General features: G+C 35.3%; 1 protein-coding gene across 2 annotated transcripts in view; it reads left to right on the top strand.

Annotated features, from left to right (window-relative positions):
* Positions 1-22,305, top strand: part of POLR3G (RNA polymerase III subunit G) — a 40,084-nt gene that overhangs the window by 8,237 nt on the left and 9,542 nt on the right. For both annotated transcript variants that reach the window (XM_060009165.1, XM_060009166.1), the window contains exons 3-5: positions 1,811-1,940; positions 14,088-14,144; positions 16,736-16,786. In XM_060009165.1, coding sequence (XP_059865148.1) covers positions 1,811-1,940; positions 14,088-14,144; positions 16,736-16,786 — 238 coding nt within the window. The remainder of the gene's footprint in view (positions 1-1,810; positions 1,941-14,087; positions 14,145-16,735; positions 16,787-22,305) is intronic.

The following is a 22,305-nucleotide window of genomic DNA, read 5'->3' as shown; positions in this document are numbered from 1 at the left end:
CTCCCTAGTATACCACTTGACCTTTTACCCACTGAACTTTATTTTTGCTTATTTCCTTATTAAAGTCAATTTTAATTTTGTTACTCTTTCTCAGAATATAAGCGTTTCTACTACATTTAGTGTTGCTTTTAAATTTAATGAGTATGCTGCAGACTTAATTGGTGTAATTTTTAATCTAATGTTTTCGCTTTATATTAAGTTTAAAATGTAAGCTTACATTTCCAGATGCACATGTGCTGTAGTATAAAATATGAAAAAATCATAAATAACCAGATACTCCCTCCAGGAATCTTTTCCCTCTTTTAAAAGGAAACATCCTTTGTTGAAAGATTTATGTAAGTAGAGGACCCTGGATAAATGTATTGGGGATCTAGATGTCTCACATGGGGAGTGTCTACTTTTTGCTCTTGGTATTTTGCCTTTCTGATATTCATTATAGCCTAAAAACAAAGGTAAATATCTCAGGTATAGACATTATGTCACTTTACATTGATTTCTTTTAAAACAAGCTCTTCTTCATGTGTGAGGTTACTTCTAAAGCTTGGGAATATTAGTACATACTGTTTTTTTCTGCATGGAATAAAAATGAAATTCCTTATTACTGGCTGAAAGGCTCTGTCTGATCTGGCCTTACTGATGTCTCTCTGACCCTTTTCCTACCACTGTCCTCATTCCTTAGCCATGCTGATCTCCTTGTTCCCCTAGGCATTTTCCTCTGCTTGTTTCCCTGGCTGGAGCCATTGATTTCCCCATTTCTTTGCATGGATGGCTTCGTAATTTTATCCAGATCTCTGCTCAAAGATGACTTCCCCGAGAGATAATGCGTGCATAACCCTGTCTAGACCAGCCACTTCCAATCTCCACGTACTCCGTTAGTCACTCTTTCCTCTTCCTGGCTTCAGCCCTTCTATTTCACTTATCACTATCTGAAATTATATATTACCTCATTTGTTTACTTATTTTCTCCCCTAGAATGTAAATTCCATGTAGGTAGGAAGTTTGACTAGTTCATCTCCTGTTGTCTAACCCCTTGTGACTTATAGTAGGCACTCAATAAATAGTTGTAGAATGAATAAATTCAGAGTGAAATTTTTAAAATGTACCCTATACTTAGCCTGTGAAACCAGAAATATCTTTTTTATGTACCCTGAGGACCCACATTTTAATGAATATATATATTATAAATATATATACATATGTGGGTGTGCATGTAATTTTTAAAAATTGAAGATACAGATTCAAATTTCTGCTTTGCCACTTTTGTGCTATATGGGCATATAGATTGTTCATTTCTCAGTTTCCTCACTGTGAAAGGGGAGATATTGATACTTTAGATGAGTTCATGGATTTTGAATATTGAGTACATCTAGGTTGTAATATGTAGTAACCAGTTGTTAAATGGTAGCTGCTACTACTTTTTTTTTAATGCTGCTGCTCCCACCAATACCACCTCCACTGACTGAGGTTAATAGGAGACTACAGCGGCTGCTTTTATTTGGGTGCCTTGATTGTTAAAATATAGAATCACAATCAACAGACTATATAGCAAAATGATTATTGGTGTGATCAGTAGAAAAATTAAGGCAGGTAGGAAAACTAAGTATCTTTTCTACTTCTAAAAGAAGAGCAAAATAGGAGATGGGTGAAAGGTTTAATAGATTATAAAAGCTCAAAATCTTTTAAGTTGATGGTAAAACTGAATACCTGTAAAATGTAGTTTTTCAATAAAACTAACATTTTTCAGAATATAGACAAAAAGGATATTAAAATATTTAATTTATTTTTTAAAATTGCCTCTTAATTTAAACAGGATACAGATTATAAACCAGTGCCACTGAAAACAGGAGAGGGTGAAGATTATGTGCTGGCCCTGAAACAGGAGTTGAGAGAAACAGTGAAAAGAATGCCTTATTTTGTAGAAACATCTGAAGAAAAACAAGGTGCGTATTGGACTCTTTATGTGGTTCACTGTCTACAGATGAAATAGCATTTCAGCATAAGATATATGACCTTTAATGCTGATTGATTTGATTCAGTCAGAAATTTCAATCAACTACCTTGAAAAAGCATATTTATGTTGATTTAGCAGAAAATATATTTTAAACTTTTTGATATTTTATTTTTTAAATTATCTTTCAAAATAGAAGTTTTATATGTTCAGTGAAATTTATGAAAAACAGAAGTATTAAGAAAGTAAGAATCACCTGTATTCCTTATGTCTAGAGAACTACTATTAATATTTTATTATATATTCCAGATTTTTCTTCTGTGTGTATATTCCTTTTATAAAATTGGAGTCATATTACTTTGTATCTTCCTTTTTCACTCAATAGCATATTAGCATTGTCACATATTCTTTTTTAGTTAATTTTTATTGGAGTATAGTTGATTTACAATGTTGTGTTAGTTTCAGGTGTACAGCAAAGTGAATCAGTTATACATATACATATATCCCCTCTTTCTTAGATTCTATTCCCATATAGGTCATTACAGAGTATTGAGTAAAGTTCCCTGTGCTATACAGTGGGTTCTTATTAGTTATCTATTTTATCCACATATTCTTAGCATTCTTAGAAAATATGATATTTGATGACTATGTGGTGTTCCATTGTGTGGATATAACATTATTAATTGTAACTAGTTCCCTGCTGTAAGATTTAAGATTGTTTCTAGTTTTTTTTCCTCATATCTATAATACTATGAGTACTATCCTTATACGTAAATCTTTGATCAGGTCTCTGATTATTTAATATTTTAGTTAAAATTTTTGAAAGGCTTGACTGTATTTTGGCTTACCATTTATCAGATATAAAATATAAAATATATATTCACTGGTTATGCCAAGGACAGAGAGGAGAAATTACAGTTGGAGAAGGCTTGACAGTCTCAGACTGGAAGTGCAAAGTGGTTTTAGAGGAAGAGAACACATTCCTGAGTAGTTATTTAGCACAGTAGAACTATATTGATTTTCAGTTTCTGCCCCTGAATGTTGAAATTAGAGAGATCGATATCATCCTTGAGTTCTCAAAACAACATCATTAAAACATGAGAAATTCATATAGTATCATTTCATTCCATTAGTATTAAAAATGCACACCCTTTTCCCTTATTCTAAAAGATTTAGATGGGATAAGAATCAAAAAGGAAGGCTTATATAGTAATACTACACGTGCTTATAATTGTAAGAAACATTTCAGACAAGTTTATTTAATTTTTCAAAACATAGCTTCTTGAAGTTATGTAATAAATGGTTTGATATTTTTACCTCAAACATACTGAATTTTTTTACTTTCATGATTATGTTGCATGCTTTTCTCTATTTGAGTTTAAAAATGAAATTAAATCTCATTTTAAAGATTTAAATAAGTAAGATTAAATGAACTAATAAATATTCAATCTTAGTGAATAGTGTAGGATATACTTTAGGCTTTTTTAAATTAGTTAGGCTTTTTAAAATTAGTCTCTTCTCTAGATTATGGGATGTACTTACTTAAATGTGGTTGTTATTAAAGTACATGTCCAATTTAAAAGTATGTCATACCATGGAAACATTTATTTGAGTCTTTTAAACCAGGAACATAATTTTGTTCATGGTTTCGGAGAGCAGCTGGCTTATACCTGGATCAAGACGGTCTTTACCTTTTTTTTTTTTTTTTTTTTTTTTGTGGTACGTGGGCCTCTCACTGTTGTGGCCTCTCCTGTTGCGGAGCACAGGCTCCGGACACGTGGGCTCAGCGGCCATGGCTCACGGGCCCAGGCACTCCGCAGCATGTGGAAGCTTCCTGGACCAGGACACGAACCCGTGTCCCCTGCATCAGCAGGCAGACTCTCAACCACTGCGCCACCTGGGAATCCCGGATCTTTACCTTTGATAACTGCATAATAAAGTATTTAAATATATAAGGAATCTTTTGTTACTGTTCCAGAAGAAACCTCTTGCATAGAATTTTCTAAACTGATACAAGTATATTCTCTTTGAATATACTCATGTTTACCTCTCTTTCCTGATATAATGTGTTATTAAAAAAAACTATGGTTGAAAGTAAAGGCTTTTTGGGTTGGGGCATGACCTCGGCTGACCTGCACTCTGAGCCTCCATTTACCACGTGTAAAAGGCACACAAGGCCCAGGGCACCACCTAGAGGCACATGGAGGAAGAAGGGTTGGTGCAGAGCCGGAAGAGCATGCAGCCGGTGGAGGGGTGGGGGTGTCGCGGCTCCTACAAAGGCACAGAGCATGTCACTAAGCTGAGATTCTGTGGCTGAGACCGCTGTTAAGAGCCTTCTGGCACTACTAATATCAGAGCCCTGTGGCTGACACTGTCTTGGTGCTCTGGCTGGGTGTCAGGCCTGTGCCTCTGAGGTGGGAGAGCCAAGCTCAGGACATTTGTCCACCAGAGACCTCCCGGCTCCAGGTAATATCAAACAGTGAAAGCTCTCCCAGAGATCTCCATCTCAACACTAAGACCCAGCTGTACTCAACGAACAACAAGCTATGGTGCTGGACACCCTATGCCAAACAACTAGCAAAACAGGAACACAACCCCATCCATTAGCAGAGAGGCTGCCTAAAATCATAATAAGGTCACAGACACCCCAAAACACACCACCAGACGCGGTCCTGCCCACCAGAAAGACAAGATCCAGCCTTATCCACCAGAACACAGGCACCAGTCCCCTCACCGGGAAGCCTACACAACCCACTGAACCAACCTTCGCCACTGGGGGCAGACACCAAAAACAACGGGAACTACGAACCTGCAGCCTGTGAAAAGGAGATCCTAAACACAGTAAGTTAAACAAAATGAGAAGACAGAGAAACACACAACAGATGAAGGAGCAAGATAAAAACCCACCAGACGAAACAAATGAGGAAATAGGCAGTCTACCTGAAAAAGAATTCAGAATAATGATAGTAAAGATGATCCAAAATCTTGGAAAAAGAATGGAGAAAATACAAGAAACGTTTAACAAGGACCTAGAAGAACTAAAGAGCAAACAAACAATGATGAAGAACACAATAAATAAAATTAAAAATTCTCTAGAAGGAATCAATAGCACAATAACTGAGGCAGAAGAACAGATAAGAGACCTGGAAGATAGAATAGTGGAAATAACTACCACAGAGCAGAATAAAGAAAAAAGAATGAAAAGAATTGAGGACAGTCTCAGAGACCTCTGGGACAACATTAAACGCACTAACATTCAAATTATAAGGATTCCAGAAGAAGAAGAGAAAAAGAAAGGGACTGAGAAAATATTTGAAGAGATTACAGTTGAAAACTTCCCGAATATAGGAAAGGAAATAGTCAATTAAGTCCAGGAAGCACAGAGAGTCCCATACAAGATAAATCCAAGGAGAAACATGCCAAGACACATATTAATCAAACTATCAAAAATTAAATACAAAGAAAAAATGTTAAAAGCAACAAGGGAAAAGGAACAGATAATATACAAGGGAATCCCCATAAGGTTAACAGCTCATCCTTCAGCAGAAACTCTGAAAGCCAGAAGGGAGTGGCAGGACATATTTAAAGTGATGAAAGGGAAAAACTTACAACCAAGATTACTCTACCCAGCAAGGATCTTATTCAGATTCAACGGAGAAATTAAAAGCTTTACAGACAAGCAAAAGCTAAAAGAATTCAGCACCACCAAACCAGCTGTACAACAAACGCTAAAAGAACTTCTCTAGGCAGGAAACAAAAGAGAAGAAGACCTATAATAACAAACCCAAAACAATTTAGAAAATGGTAATAGGAACATACATATCAATAACTACCCTAAATGTAAATGAATTAAATGCTCCAACCAAAAGACATAGACTGACTGAATGGATACAAAAACAAGACCCATATATATGCTGTCTACAAGAGACCCACTTCACACCTAGGGACACATACAGACTGAAAGTGAGGGGATGGAAAGATATTCCATGCAAATGGAAACCAAAAGAAAGCTGGAGTAGCAATTCTCATATCAGACAAAATAGACTTCAAAATAAAGACTATTACAAGAGACAAAGAAGGACACTACATAATGATCCAGAGATCAACCCAAGAAGATATAACAATCGTAACTATTTACGCACCCAACGTAGGAGCACCTCAATACAAAGGCAAATGCTAACAGCCATAAAAGGGGAAATCGACAGTAACACAATCATAGTAGAGGACTTTAACACCCCACTTTCACCAATGGACAGATCATCCAAGATGAAAATAAATAAGGAAACACAAGCTTTAAATGACACATTAAACAAGATGGACTTAATTGATATTTATAGGACATTCCATCCAAAAACAACAGAATACACTTTCTTCTTAAGTGCTCATGGAACATTCTCCAGGATAGATCATATCTTAGGTCACAAATCAAGCCTTGGTAAGTTTAAGAAAATTGAAATTGTATCAAGTATCTTTTCCGACGACAACACTGTGAGACTAGATATCAGCTACAGGAAAAAATCTGTAAAAACTACAAACACATGAAGACTAAACAATACACTACTTAATAACCAAGAGATCAGTGAAGAAATCAAAGAGGAAGTCAAAAATACCTAGAAACAAATGACAATGAAAACACGATGACCCAAAACCTATGGGATGCAGCAAAAGCAGTTCTAAGAGGGAAGTTTATACCAATACAATCCTACCTCAAGAGACAAGAAAAATCCCAAATAAACAACCTAACCTTTTTCCAAAAGCCATTAAAGAAAGAACAAAAAACCCCAAAGTTAGCAGAAGGAAAGAAGTCATAAAGATCAGATCAGAAATAAATGAAAAAGAAATGACGAAAACAATAGCAAAGATCAATAAAACTAAAATCTGGTTCTTTGAAAAGATAAACAAAATTGATAAACCATTGGCCAGACTCATCAAGAAAAAAAAGGAGAAGACTCAAATCAATAGAATTAGAAATGAAAAGGAGGAGTAACAACTGACACTGCAGAAATACAAAGAATCATGAGATTACTACAAGCAACTATATGCCAATAAAATGGCCAACCTGGAAGAAATGGACAAATTCTTAGAAAAGCACAACCTTCTGAGACTGAAGCAGGACGAAATAGAAAATATAAACAGCAATCACAAGCACTGAAATTGAGACTGTGATTAAAATCTTCCAACAAACAAAAGCCCAGGACCAGATGGCTTCACAGACGAATTGTATCAAACATTTAGAGAAGAGCTAACACCTATCCTTCTCAAACTCTTCCAAAATATAGCAGAGGGAGGAACAAACTCATTCTATGAGGCCATCATCACCCTGATACTAAAACCAGACAAAGATGTCACAGAGGAAGAAAACTATAGGCCAGTATCACTGATGAACATAGATGCAAAAATCCTCAACAAAACACTAGCAAACAGAATCCAACAGCACATTGAAAGGATCATACACCATGGTCAAGTGGGGTTTATCCCAGGAATGCAAGGATTCTTCAATATATGCAAATCATACACCATACTAACCAACTGAAGGAGAAAAACCATATGATCATCTCAATAGATGCAGAAAAAGCTTTTGACAAAATTCAACACCCATTTATGATAAAAACCCTCCAGAAAGTAGGCATAGAGGGAACTTACCTCAACATAATAAAGGCCATATGTGACAAACCCACAGCCAACATCATTCTCAATGGTGAAAAACTGAAACCATTTCCTCTAAGATCAGGAACAAGACAAGGTTTGTCCACTCTCACCACTGCTATTCAACATAGTTTTGGAAGTTTTAGCCACAGCAATCAGAGATGGAAAAGAGATAAAAGGAATCCAAATTGGAAAAGAAGAAGTAAAACTGTCACTGTTAAAAAAAGAAACAAAAACAAAACTGTCACTGTTTGCAGATGACATGATAATATACATGGAGAATCCTAAAGATGCTACCAGAAAACTACAGCTAATCAATGAATTTGGTAAAGTAGCAGGATACAATTTAATGCACAGAAATCTCTTGCATTTGTATATACTAATGATGAAAAATCTGAAAGAGGAATTAAGGAAACACTCCCATTTACCACTGTAACAAAAAGAATAAAATACCTAGCAATAAACCTACCTAAGGAGACAAAAGACCTGTATGCAGAAAACTATAAGACACTGATGAAAGAAATTAAAGATGATACAAAGAGATCGAGAGATATACCATGTTCTTCGATTGAAGAATCAACATTGTGAAAATGACTATACTACCCAAAGCAATCTACAGATTCAATGCAATCCCTATCAAACTTCCAATGGCATTTTTCACAGAACTAGAACAAAAAATTTTACAATTTGTATGGAAACACAGGAGACCCCGGAATAGCCAAAACGATCTTGAGAAAGAAAAATGGAGCTGGAGGAATCAGGCTCCCGGACTTCACACTATACTACAGAGCTATAGAAATCAAGACAGTATGGTACTGGCACAAAAACAGAAATATACATCAGTGGAACAGGATAGAAAGCCCAGAGATTAACCCACACAACTATAGTCACCTTATTTTTGATAAAGGAGGCAAGAGTATACAATGGAGAAAAGACAGCCTCTTCAATAAGTGGTGCTGGGAAAACTAGAAAACTACATGTAAAAGAATGAAATTACAACACTCCCTGATACCATACACAAAAATAAACTCAAAATGGATTAACGACCTAAATGTAAGGCCAGACACTATAAAACTCTTAGAGGAAAACATAGGCAGAACACTGTATGACATAAATCACAGTAAGATCCTTTCTGACCCACCTGCTAGAGAAATGGAAATAAAAACAAAAATAAACAAATGGGACGTAATGAAACATAAAAGCTTTTTCACAGCAAAGGAAAACATAAACAAGACGAAAAGACAGCCCTTAGAATGGGAGAAAATATTTGCAAATGAAGCAACTGACAAAGGATTAATCTCCAGAATTTACAAGCAGCTCATGCAGTTCAATATCAAAGAAACAAACAACCCAATCCAAAAATGGGTAGAAGATCTAAATAGACTTTTCTCCAAAGAAGATATGCATATTGAAAACAAACATATGAAAGAATGCTCAACATCACTAATCATTAGAGAAATGCAAATCAAAACTACAATGAGGTATCACCTCTCAACAGTCAGAATGGCCATCATCAAAAAATCTACAAGCAATAAATGCTGGAGAGGGTGTGGAGAAAAGGGAACCCTCTTGCACTGTTGGTGGGAATGTAAATTGCTACAGCCACTATTGAGAACAGTATGGAGGTTCCTTAAAAAAACTACAAATAGAACTACCATATGACCCAGCAATCCCACTACTGGGCATATACCCTGAGAAAACTATAATTCAAAAAGAATCATGTACCACAATGTTCATTGCAGCTCTATTTGCAATAGCCAGGACATGGAAGCAACCTAAGTGTCCATCGACAGATGAATGGATAAAGAAGATGTGGTACATATATACAATGGAATATTGCTCAGCCATAAAAAGAGATGAAATTGAGTTATTTGTAGTGAGGTGGATGGACCTAGAGTCTGTCATACAGAGTGAAGTAAGTCAGAAAGAGAAAAACAAATACCTTATGCTAACACGTATATATAGAATCTAAAAAAAAAAAAGTTCTGAAGAACATAGGGGCAGTACAGGAATAAAGATGCAGACATAGAGAATGGACTTGAGGATTGAGGACACGAGGAGGGGGAAGGGTAAGCTGGGACGAAGTGAGAGAGTGGCATGGACTTATATATACTACCAAATGTAAAATAGATAGCTAGTGGGAAGCAGCCCCATAGCACAGGGAGATCAGCTCGTTGCTTTGTGACCACCTAGAGGGATGTGATGGTAGGGTAGGAGGGAGATGCAAGAGGGAGGAGATATGGGGATATATGTATATGTATAGCTGATTCACTTTGTTATACAGCAGAAACTAACACACCATTGTAAAGCAGTTATACTTCAATAAGGATGTTAAAATAAAGAAATAAATTAATAAATGAAAAGAAAGTAAAGGCTTTTAAAAATACATAATATATATATGAGTACAGGTTTGTATACACTGTATATATACGTTATATGTATATACACACACACATACACACACACATATAGTGTGCATATACACACCTTGAATGGAAAAGAATTGGCCAGACTGAATAGAAGTACACAACTGTCATAGGGAGCCATATTCTAGATAGTGTTCCATCTCTGTATGTTCACCAGCCTTCTCTCATCACTCACTACCTATGTGCTTTAGGAAAGAGAGATTTATGGACTAATGTAAAGAACTAAAGCTGTACAGACTTTGACAAATAAGGTAGGAGATCTCTTCCTGATCATCAAATGGCTGGTGGCTTAGGGCACTGAGATTTGTTCACAAAGAACGGAGGGCACAGAATAAACATATTTCCTGTTGTGATAGATTCAAGGTTTGTTTATAGTGTTCTGAGGTAGAATTATAGAAATGATTGGTAGTTTCTCTGCAATGAAATTTATTATTTTTTAATAAAGAGAAATGAATCAATGAATTTTATTATTTTAATGAGTTTTAGCTGCAAAGGTGCATAGAGAGCATCTGGTCCAGTGGTTCCCAGCTCAGGTTCCTGAACCACTGGGGTCCTCTGAGCTAGAAACAGGGGTGACAGTGGTGATGGTTCTGTAAGCCATTTTCAGAAGCTTAATGGAAATCATACATTTACCTGCATTATGACCACAAGGGCTGTTATTGAACAAATGGAGTTTGTTTGGTTTATTAACTCTCAATATACTGTCAGGGTCCATTTTAATGTTTTAGTTTCTTTTTGAGCAGTTCTTACTATTTTATGTAATGATTGATATTCATTACTTATTTTTTCGTAGACATCTTCCAAAGAACAAAGAGAATTTGCTTTAGAAAAGAAAAAAAATTCATATTATCTTAGCATTACCATACTGGCCAATTGGACCCTTTCATAAATCTAAAATACATTTTGGAACCTTAGTGATCTTATTTTTCTTGCCTCTTGAAATATTTTACTGTTTCATCATCATAGATATTATTTCATCACTTTTCATTAACTGTTCTCTACTATGAACTCATGAATCAATGAGTAAACAGTATATCTCTAAGAATGAAAAGGACATATGGTATTTTCATACAGTTCATCTTTCGCATAATATTTTGTGATAGGAACCTTGAAAATTCTGTTTGCTAAAATGACGTGACCATATTTTTTTTCTTTTTTGATGGTATTTATATACCAAATTTTATTTCATATAGTTTGTAACAGACAACTGCTGAAGGCAAAGGCAAAGACAAAGATGATTGAAAGGAAATAGATTATGTAGAAATGAAACAATTTATTGGATTGATCACATTAATTGGTAATTATAAATTTAATAATGAAAATGTTTTACAATTATAGATCAAAGAAGATGGCTGGGCCATCCTCTCTTCAACAAAAGTGTGAGCCATAACAGTTTTTTAAAGTGTTACATTTTGATGATGCAAATACAAGAAGAATTGGAAGTAATGATAAGCTAAAAGCTATTAATAGAAATGTATTTGTAATCTAGAATCACTTGGGTGGTGCAGGTGTGAGAAAAAGCAGAAATAATCAGTTAGAATTTATTAAAGATGTATTTGAAATCTGGAATCAGGATATATGAAATGCTTATATTTAAGGCTTGTACATGACAAACTCATGATGCACAGTTGATGCACACTTAGCTGCATTCAAAGGATGTAGCCCATTTTGGGTGAATATACCTTCAAAACCAGGAAAATAGTGGAGTATAATGAGTTTACTATACTTTGTTATTAAAGTTCCCAGTAATTAATTTTTTTTTTAAATAACAGCTTTATTGAGATAAAATTCACATATCTAAAATTTACTTTTTAAAATATTTCAGTGCCTTTGAGTGTACTCACAGAATTGTGCTACCAACAGTGCTATCTAATTTTTAGAACTTGTTCATCATCCTGAAGAGATACCCCCATACCCATTAGTATCACTCCCCATTGTCCCCTCCCCCCCTCAGCCCATGGCAACCAGTAATCTGCTTTGTCTCTAGTGATTTATCTGTTCTAGACATTTCATATAAATGGAATCATAATATGTGTTCTTTGGTGACTGATTACTTTCACTTAACATAATGTTTTCAGGGTTCATACACAGTAAACCATGTATCAGTGTTTCATTCCTTTTTATGGTTGAATTATATTCCATTATATGTGTATACCACATTTTGTTCATTCATCAGTTGATGGACATTTGGGTCAGTTCCACATTGGGGCTACCATGAATAATGCTGCTATGAACATTCATATACATGTTGTTGTGTGGACATATGTCACTTTTATTGTGTACATATCTAGGGTCATATGGTAACTCTTTATTTTACATTTTGAGGAATTGCCAAAATGTTTTCTGAAGTGGTTGCACCATTTTACATTACCAAAAATGTATAAGGGTTCCAATTTCTCCACATCCTTGTTAACACTTATTACTGTCTTTTTAGTTCTAGCCATCTAACTGGGTATAAAGTGGTAGCTCATTGTAGTTTTGGTTGGAATTTCCCTAATGACTAATGATGTTGAACATCTTAGCATGTGCTTTTTGTCCATGTATATCTTCTTTGGAGAAACGTCTATTTGTATCCTTTGCTTTTTTAAATTGAATTCCAGTAGTTGGTTTTCAACATCTCTTATTCTTCTGTAAATTATTTGAAAGTAACTTAAAAATATAAAAATGGTTCATTGGTAGTAACCATTATTATTAATAAATGGTAATAATTTTTTCTTGGTAAATTGAGGGTTAAATTTTTTCAAAATATAGAATCTGTTTTGGAGAAAAATTTAAAATGCAGATGCTGGGAATCTCTCATTTGCCTTTTCTTTACAGATGAAAAACTTGAGAGCAAGATTGAAGTCAAACAGTTAAATATCTAGAAAAACCTTGTCTCTTAGTTTCTGATCTACTCTTTATTTTAGTTATCTTTGTCTGACACCATGGTCTTAGTATTATTTGGTGTACAATATTATATGTTACAGGTGTACAATATAGTGATTCACAATTTTTAAAGGTTACACTTCATTTATAGTTATTATAAAATATTTACTATATTCCCTGTGTTGTACAATATATCCCTGTAGCTTATTTTATACCTAATAGTTTGTACCTCTTAATCCCCTACCGCTGTATTGCCCCTACCCACCTCCCTCTCCCCACTCATAACCACTAGTTTGTTCCCTGTATCTGTGAATCTGTGGAAGCATTTTTTTTAACATGGAAGAAAAATCAGTGTCTACTTGGGTCTTGATTTTTATATTTTCATCTTTTATATTACCGTCTGCTTTTCATGACTATCCTCCTAAACCAGTTTTTATGATGAACCATGGTTTCAAGCTATTGTATAATGGTGTCACTTGCTAACTTGTGCTGTTGGGAAAGGGTTTGAGCCCTCATCGAGGGAATTTCTTGTGGCAAAGTGGGCAAAGCAGAACAAGAGCCACAGCCGCAGTCCTGTTTTTGGTGAGCTCGTAAGGTCCCTGCAGAGTTCTCAGCAGTGACATGGAAGGCTTGCAGCTTGCTCATTCATGCCCCATCAAGTCCAGCCTTGCCTACTCCTACCCTTTTCCGCATTCTCTTCCCCAATGGATTGTGAAAAGTAGCTCACTGAGAAGCCTAAGTAAATGTGTGTATTAAGCATTTGCTTACCTTACTGGAGGTAAGCAAACGGCCCTCCATCCTCACTTAGATACTTAATACCTTCCAGTTATACAAGGTTTAGAGTTTGGGAGCTGGAGGCCAGTGTCACAAGAAGAAAATAGAAGATGCCAAGTAGACCCCCTGCCCTTATGTGTAAGTGGCTTCCTGACTTGCATTTGGGCTTTTGTGAATTTTCTTAGAGATGAGTCAGATTGTCTGATTCTAAGAACCATAATTAGGGTTTAGGTCTCTGCTCACCCCCAGTCATTCGTACCCAGGTGCTTCTTGCCACTTCCCTAAACATGTAATACTCATTGAACTGTTCAGTATGTGTCCAGGGACACATTGTGGAGAAATGTAAGAAACTCCCTGTATGTGAAATAAAAGATGTTACCTGGTGTTTTCAATTATTTTAAAATTTGTTTTTTCTATCTTTTTTCTAGATATTGAAAGATATAGTAAAAGATATATGAAGGTGTACAAAGAAGAGTGGATACCAGGTAATTGTAAAACTGAAAATGTTAAAATAATCTTTAAAGGCTATCTCCCTACTCCATATTTTTTAGGACAAATTTTGTATTTTCACCATAGGAAAATAGAGTCTGGCTCTTTTCCTATAATTAATTAGCAACATATATCTTTTGAAAACTAAGATGAAAAGATTTTTATATTGTAACACAGAAGGGTTGAAGTGTTTTTTTTGGAAATTCTTAGGATACTTGTTTTTTTTTTATAAACTGGGGCTCACCAGAACCATTGGGTTTTCCATTTCCTTTTGCCACAATCACAGTTTTAGTCTCTAATACCAGTAGTCCTCACTGCTGTGCACCTGCGTGATTTTATAGCTTCTGAGGAGAAATCAAGTCTATTTTTATGAATATTTTAAGCCAAGTTTGTGTATCTTCCTTTCTTTCCAGCAGGCATAGACTCTTTTTGATTGTTAAGATGCCTTTTTAACAGAACCATACCTAAGGGTTTTTTTTTTTCAACATTCACAAAATTGCCTTGGATAGAGACAAGGTGAAAGAGGGCTGCAGAGAACTCATCCAGTTCATTCATTTTATAGAAAATTAACAGTTGCCATAGAAATGAAGAGACCTGTCAGGACGACATGGACCATACTTCTAAAACCCAGGTCTCCTCATTTTAACTCACTTTCCTTTGACATCTCTGTCCTTGGTGTGTTATAGAAACTGCCTGTATGTAAATGCATAAGTTGCATTTACAGCATTATTGTTTTCCTGACTTACAGTGCTCTTTCTTTTCAGTGCCGATTATTGATAAGCTTGTGTCCCTCTGAAAACACTGTCTTAGGTCTCTCATTTCTTCTACTTCATAAACATTCATCTCTAAATGATTCTCTTTAAATACTTTCTTATGATCACCTGTGTATTGTTTATAAAAAGAAACATATTTAAAGCAAAATTTATTAGTTCGGCTAAAATAGCTTGAGATATAAATGTTTTCTGCAAAAGACACTGAGTTTTTCTTTTATTAGCAGGCAGCATTTTTTTTTTTTTTTTTTTTTTGCAGTACGTGGGCCTCTCACTGCTGTGGCCTCTCCCGTTGTGGAGCACAGGCTCCAGACGCGCAGGCTCAGCAGCCATGGCTCACGGGCCCAGTTGCTCCGCTGCATGTGGGATCTTCCCGGACCGGGGCACGAACCCGTGTCCCCTGCATCAGCAGGCGGACTCTCAACCACTGCGCCACCAGGGAAGCCCTAGCAGGCAGCATTTTTATCTATTTTCATGTTGCATCATTTTTCTGATTAAGCTTAAAAATGAAAAGGAAGTGTCAAATTAAAGGAATTGTTTAATTAATGCAGGCAAAATTATTAATTGGAGGGAATTTACTTTTCCATAGCTATTTGTATTTTTAATTTTAAAGTTTTCCTATAATTATTAGAATTGTTTATTTAGTTTTGCATGTATTAGGATTGTGATCACATATTTTAACTTTTGAAAAAAAATTTTATTACATAAGAAATACATATCAGGGCTTCCCTGGTGGCGCAGTGGTTGAGAATCCGCCTGCCGATGCAATGGACACGGGTTCGTGCCCCAGTCCGGGAGGATCCCACATGCCGCGGAGCGGCTGGGCCCATGAGCCATGGCCGCTGAGCCTGCACATCCGGAGCCTGTGCTCCGCAACGGGAGAGGCCACAACAGTGAGAGGCCTGCGTACCACAAAAAAAAAAAAAAAAAGAAAGAAATACATATCAACTACAGGGCTTCCCTGGTGGCGCAGTGGTTAAGAATCTGCCTGCCAATGCAGGGGACACGGGTTTGAGCCCTGGTGTGGGAGGAGCCCACATGCCGCGGAGCAACTAAGCCCGTGCGCCACAACTACTGAGCCCACAAGCCTAGAGCCCATGCTCCGAAACAAGAGAAGCCGCCACAATGAGAAACCTACACACGGCAACGAAGAGTAGCCCCCACTCACCACAACTAGAGAGAGCCAGCGCGCAGTAATGAAGACCCAATGCAGCCAAAAATAAATAAGTTAAATAAATAAATTTTTAAAAAAATACATATCAACTACAGAAAACTTACAAAATACAGAGTAGTTAAATAAATAACAGTTAAGAAAAACAGCTGTAATCCTAACACTTGCAAGGAATTTCTGTAATATTTTGTCCCCAACCTAGAGCTTTCTCTGCACAAATATATATAAAAATATTTATATGGTAGGTTTATTTTTTAAATGGAATTCTGTATGTATTGTTTTAGAAGTTTTTTAATTTACCAGTATATCATGAATAACTTTTCATGCCCATAAATATTTTTCTATATTTTTTGTTATGAAAATTTCTGTATCTGAAATTAATTATATAAATACTGTATAGCTGTTAAAAGAATGTTGTAGAAATTTTATAACACTGTTTCAAAGCTATTTTAATAAACTTTTTTTCTTCATAGGAGAAAATATATCACTGTTATAATTTGATCCCAGCTAAATATGTATAGTCAGATATTAAGAAACTTTATTTCCTTTGCATGAGCAACTATCATGTTCTTTAAATAGTTATAGCTAGTGCCAGTAATTCCTAGAGGAAACTGCCATTTTTATATTTCTCCTTTTGTACACACAGATTGGAGAAGACTCCCTAGAGAGTTGATGCCAAGAAAAAAATGCAAAAAAGGTACATTAACTAATATAATAATAATAATCCAGGTGGGAAAAGGTTATTGCTTAACTTCCATTTAATATGGAACTGTCAATCTAATGTTACACTCAATGTTCTGAATGCTTTTTCTTAAAATATTTTTGACATGATTATTTTGTTGGAGCCTTTTGCTGTTGATTTTTTGTTTTGTTTTCTTTGTTTTTTTAATTGTTTTTCCTTTAATTATGGAATTTTGATGTGCTAGGAAAGACTTTTCAATTATGTAGATATTCTCATTTGCATATTTGAAAGTTTTAAAATGATTATACTGGCTATATTTTAAGTTTTTAACTAAAACATTTGGAACTGGTAACGTTTGGGAACTGTCGAATAGAACTTTCTGATGTACATAAAATATCACAGTGAAACCTTCTGTTGTGTTGTTCTTTCATAATTCCACCGAATACAAAGTTGTTGAGCATCTACTATTGCCAGACACTGTGCTAAGAGGGATAAAACAGTGAGCAAAGTAGGAGTAATCCTCGCCCTCACAGAGCTCACAGTCAGTTGGAGTAAAGACATTAAACGTAACACACTGTCTTCACTGGGAGGCCAGGGAAGGGTTCTTTGAGGAGGTACAATTGAACTCCAGATTGAAGGACGAGTGCTAGCTTGCTAAGATGAGGTTGTGGGAGAGACATTGGAGAAATTGGGTTTTTTAATGTGTTTTTATTGTTGAGTTTTAGTTCTTTGTATATTTTGGATGATAGTCTGTAGGAAAAACACTCTTGCTGGGTGTTTGTCCTTTCCTGTCACACCACTACCACATTCACAGCAATTCTGACACCAGATGTATGGAGTTTTTTCCTGCACATCAAGCCATTCTCTGTAACACCAGCTGTGTCTCCTACAATTTAATTCCGTTCTAACACTAACTGGAGTTAGCACAGGCCCCACAGATTAAGGGCTCCGTCCCAGGAGACTACTCCCCACTACAGATGTCAATCACAAGTATAGTGTGTCTTCAGGTTACCCACGACTTTTGTCTGAGTTGGCTACAAATCAGAGGTTCCCATGCCCTCCACCCCCAACCTTGGATTTGATTTGCTAGAACAGCTCACAGAACTTAGGGAAACATTTACGTACGTTTACCAGTTTACTATATAATAAAGATTATGATAAAGGATACAGATGAACAGTCAGGTGAAAAGATACATAAGATAAAGTCTGGAAGGTCGCCAGTGCAGGAACTTCAGTCTCTGTGGAATTGGGATGTGCCACCTTCTAGTACATGGATATGTTCACCAAGCCAGAAACTCTTGGAACCACATACTTTGGGGATTTTTATGGAGGCTTCATCACATGGGCATGATCAATCATTAACTCAATCTCCAGCCCCTCTCCTCTTTTCCAAGGGATGGGAGATGAGGCTGAAAGTTCCAGGCTTCTAATCATGGCTTGATGTTTATGATAACCCACCCCATCCTGAAGCTGCCCAGCAGCCCACCAAGTGTCACCACCTTAGAACAAAAGACACTCCTATCACCCAGTAAATTCCAAGGGATTTAGACACATATTAGAACAACAACAAAAAGACACACTATTGTCACTTTAGGAAGTTATAAGGGTTTTAGGAGTTCTGTGCCAGGAACCAGGGGCTGAGACCAATATATATTATTTTCTATTTCACACAGTCCTTTTTCGAATACGTCTTTTGAAAACATTTTCTCCCAGTCTGTAGCTTGTCTTCTTATTCCTTGACAGTGTCTTTCATACAGCAGTTTTTAATTTTAATGTAGTCCAGCTTATCAGTTCCTTTTTTCATGGATCCTGCCTTTGGTTTTGCCTCTCAGAAGTCATCGCCAAGCTCAAGGTCATCTAAATTTTCTCCTGTTATCTTTTAGGAGTTTTATAGTTTTGTGTTTTACATTTAAGTCTGTGATCCATTTTGAGTTAATTTTTGTGAAGGGTGTAAAGTCTGTGTAAATTCATTTTTTTGCATGTGGAAGTCCAGTTGCCTTTTTCTGTATTTATGTGGGTCTCTTTCTGGGCTCTCTATTTGGTTTCGTTGGCCTATGTATTTATTCTTTCACCTATACCACTGTCTTGATTACGATAGCTTTATAGTATGTTTTAAAGTCAGATAGTCCCAGTCCTCTAACTTTGTTATTTTTCTTCAGTGTTGTGTTGGCTATTCTGGGTCTTTTGCCTCTCCATACATACAGTAGAGTCAGTTTGTCGATTTCTGCAAAATAATTTACTAGGATTTTGATTGAGATTGCGTTGAATTTATAGATGAAGTTGGGAAGAAATGATACCTTGAAGATATTAGCTCTTCCTATCCATGAATATGGAATATCTCTCCATTTATTTAGTTCTCTGATTTCATTAATCAGAGTTTTGTGGTTTTCCTCATATAGATCATTTTGTTAGATTTTTACCTAAGTATTTCATTTTGGTGGGTACTAATGTAAATAGTACTATGTTTTTAATTTCAAATTCTACTTGTCAATTGTTCATATATAAGAAATCTATTGATTTTGCGTATTAACCTGTATCCTATAACCCTGCTATAATTGCTTATTAGTTCCAGGAGTTTTTTAGCCAGTTCATTCAGATTTTCTACATGTCGTCTGTGAACAAAGGAAGTTTTATTTTTTCCTTCCCAATCTACATAACTTTTGTATCCTTTTCTTATCTTATTGTATTAGCTAGGACTTCCAGTGAAATGTTGAAAAGCAGTGATGAGAGGGAACTTTCTTGCCTTCTTCCTGATCTTAGTGGCAGAATGTCAGATTTTTATTATTAATGATATCAAGTTTTTCACCACTAAGTATGATGTAACTATAGGGTGTTTTTGTAGATATTCTGTATCAAGTTGAAGAATTTCCCCTCTGTTCCTAACTTACTAAGAGCTTTTATCATGAATGGCTGTTTGATTTTGTCATATGCTTTTTCTGCATCTATTGATATGATCATGTGATTTTTCTTCTTTAGCTTGTTAATGTGATGGATTACATTAATTGATTTTGGACCAGCCTTATATCCCTGGGGTAAATCCCCCTTGACTGTGGTGTATAATTCCTTCTACACATTGTTGGATTGGATTTGAGAATATTTTGTTGAGGAGTTTTGTATCTTTATTCATGAGAGATAGTGATCTTTAGTTTGCTTTCTCATAATATGCGTCTGATTTTGACATTAGGGTAATTCTGACCTCATAGAATGAGTTAGGAAGTACTCCTTCGACTTCTGTCTTTTGAAAGAGATCCCCCTCCCCTTTTTAACAGCTTTATTGAGATATAGTTGACATATAATAAAATGCACATATTCGAAACATACAATTTGGTGAATTTTGACATATATATTTTAAATGGAAGTATTTTTATTTTGTTTTATTTCAAAGCTACAACATATAAGAATATTTAGCTTGATTGAGAACAGAATTATTATATACTGAGATCTGATAGTTTACCTGCTGTCCTTTATACCCTTGGCTTTTCTTAGACAAATATATTATTTTCACAATAAAATAACATTTGCTTGAATGATACTGGTCATGTCCTAGTGGATCACACATTTTTAGCAGACTTTAAAGAGCTGAAAAGAATATATCTGATTTGGAGGAATTAATGTTCAAATACATCCCACCAGCTGCTCATCCCTAGAATCACATATATACATTGATGATTTGTAAAAGCTTCCAGTGCATCAGGATTTTCATTTGTTGAAAACGAAAACAACAAAACTTTCTTTTTCCATTCTTCTTAATATTTTTATTTCATATTGTATAATTTTTGTGTTATGTTCCTGGTAAGCTTATACTCTCTCTTTTGTTAAAATGGCCTCCCCTGATTTACATGAAAGTAGCCAATACCAAAAGAGCCAAAGACTGAAAAAGTTTGTTTCTTGAAGAACCAGCTATTGGCAGGTGTTGAAAGAAACAAAAAAATTCAAATATATGCATGTATTTGGCCAAAGATGAAAAAAAAATTCATGTAAATGTTTTGGGGTTGAAACAGTCTTTTAACAACTTTTCATAATTTGACACTTCTTTCTCAATTATAAATAATACATAGCCAGAATTGCTGAGTAGACTTGAATATGCAACTGACTTTCTTGGCTAAGAGATTAATAATTTTTATAAGTTTATTTACCTGACCATGTTCTATAATATCCATTTAACAGATTTATGTGTATGAAATTTAAATAATTTGATAAAAACTCCTTAGAGAAAAAGACTTCTTGATGTAAGTTACATTCTTAGCTAGTGTTTTCTGGCATCAATATTATATATTGAGAGCTTGTTCATATATGATATTTTATGTGCTACAATTCAGATTAAACAGTCTTTGCTCTCAAGGGGAACAGAGATAGTTACCCGTCATTAAATCTAACTATTTTTTTTATAACTTTTGTTTGAGCAAAACCTCACTAATATGTATGTTTGGGAGGTCTGAACTCAGTGACTCCCCAAGGGGCAATTTGGTATCACATAATAAATTGTAAATTCCGTCAGTTATGGGTCATGCACCACAATCTAAAAATTTCTTCTTCTATAGGTTAAATGTTAATCTTTAACAAAATTACATCTTTCTGAGCCATATTTTCCTCTGTTACCAAGTAATTTCTAGGTATTTAGTTTGATTTTGGGAAAGAATGGTAATACTTTTTGATCACCATGGGAGAATTTTGTAACATATCATAGTGTTTTGGTAACTGACTAGCAGGATCTATATGTGAAACAATTCTTTATACCCTGCAGTTTCACATTAGCCTCAAAATGCAATATTTTTGATACAGCTTAAAAAATTTTGTATCCCAAAGCTATTAAAACATTTTATTTATATTGCTTTGAGTTTTCAGATTCATATGACGGGTGTGTTCCATTTAACTATTTTAATCTTCATTACAAAGATAATGCTATGCTGCCCTGAATATAACCTCTTTCTCATCTCTTTAACCACTGGCAAATACATATTTATTCTACACTTGTATGTTTTTTAATTGAAGTATAGTTGACTTACATATTATATTAATTTCAGATGTACAACATAGTGTTGTGATAACTTTTATACATCATGAAATGATCACCACTATGAGTCTAGTTACCACCGATCACCATATAAAGTTATTACAATATTATTGACCTATTCCCTGCACTGTACATTACATCCTCGTGATTATATATTTTATAACTGGAAGTTTGTTTTTTATTTTCCCAAACCTGGTACGATTGCCCTATTTAAAATTTCCTGATGAGTGAACAGGAAGCCAGTGCAGATGATACATTTGTGGGAGCCTTTCACTGGCCCTCTAGTGCTTCTACCTGAGGGAACATTGTCGCAGTTTTGGCCCTGAGGACAGTAAATGCCAATCCAAATTTTCAGTAGAGATATCTGGTTGCAGTCTTAGAAAATATCCTATTAAGTGATTATCGTTTACTCCTCACCATGGAAAATTGGTGATGTGTGCTGATTTATTTTGTTCATTCTTTAGGAAAATTAATTCATCCTGCAAATTATGTGTGCCTGGTATGGCATACCAGCATGCTA

This window comes from Delphinus delphis, chromosome 3, assembly GCF_949987515.2.
Source record: "Delphinus delphis chromosome 3, mDelDel1.2, whole genome shotgun sequence".
Classification (NCBI taxonomy): Eukaryota; Metazoa; Chordata; class Mammalia; order Artiodactyla; family Delphinidae; genus Delphinus; species Delphinus delphis.
This window is presented reverse-complemented; position numbering and strand designations above follow the sequence as displayed.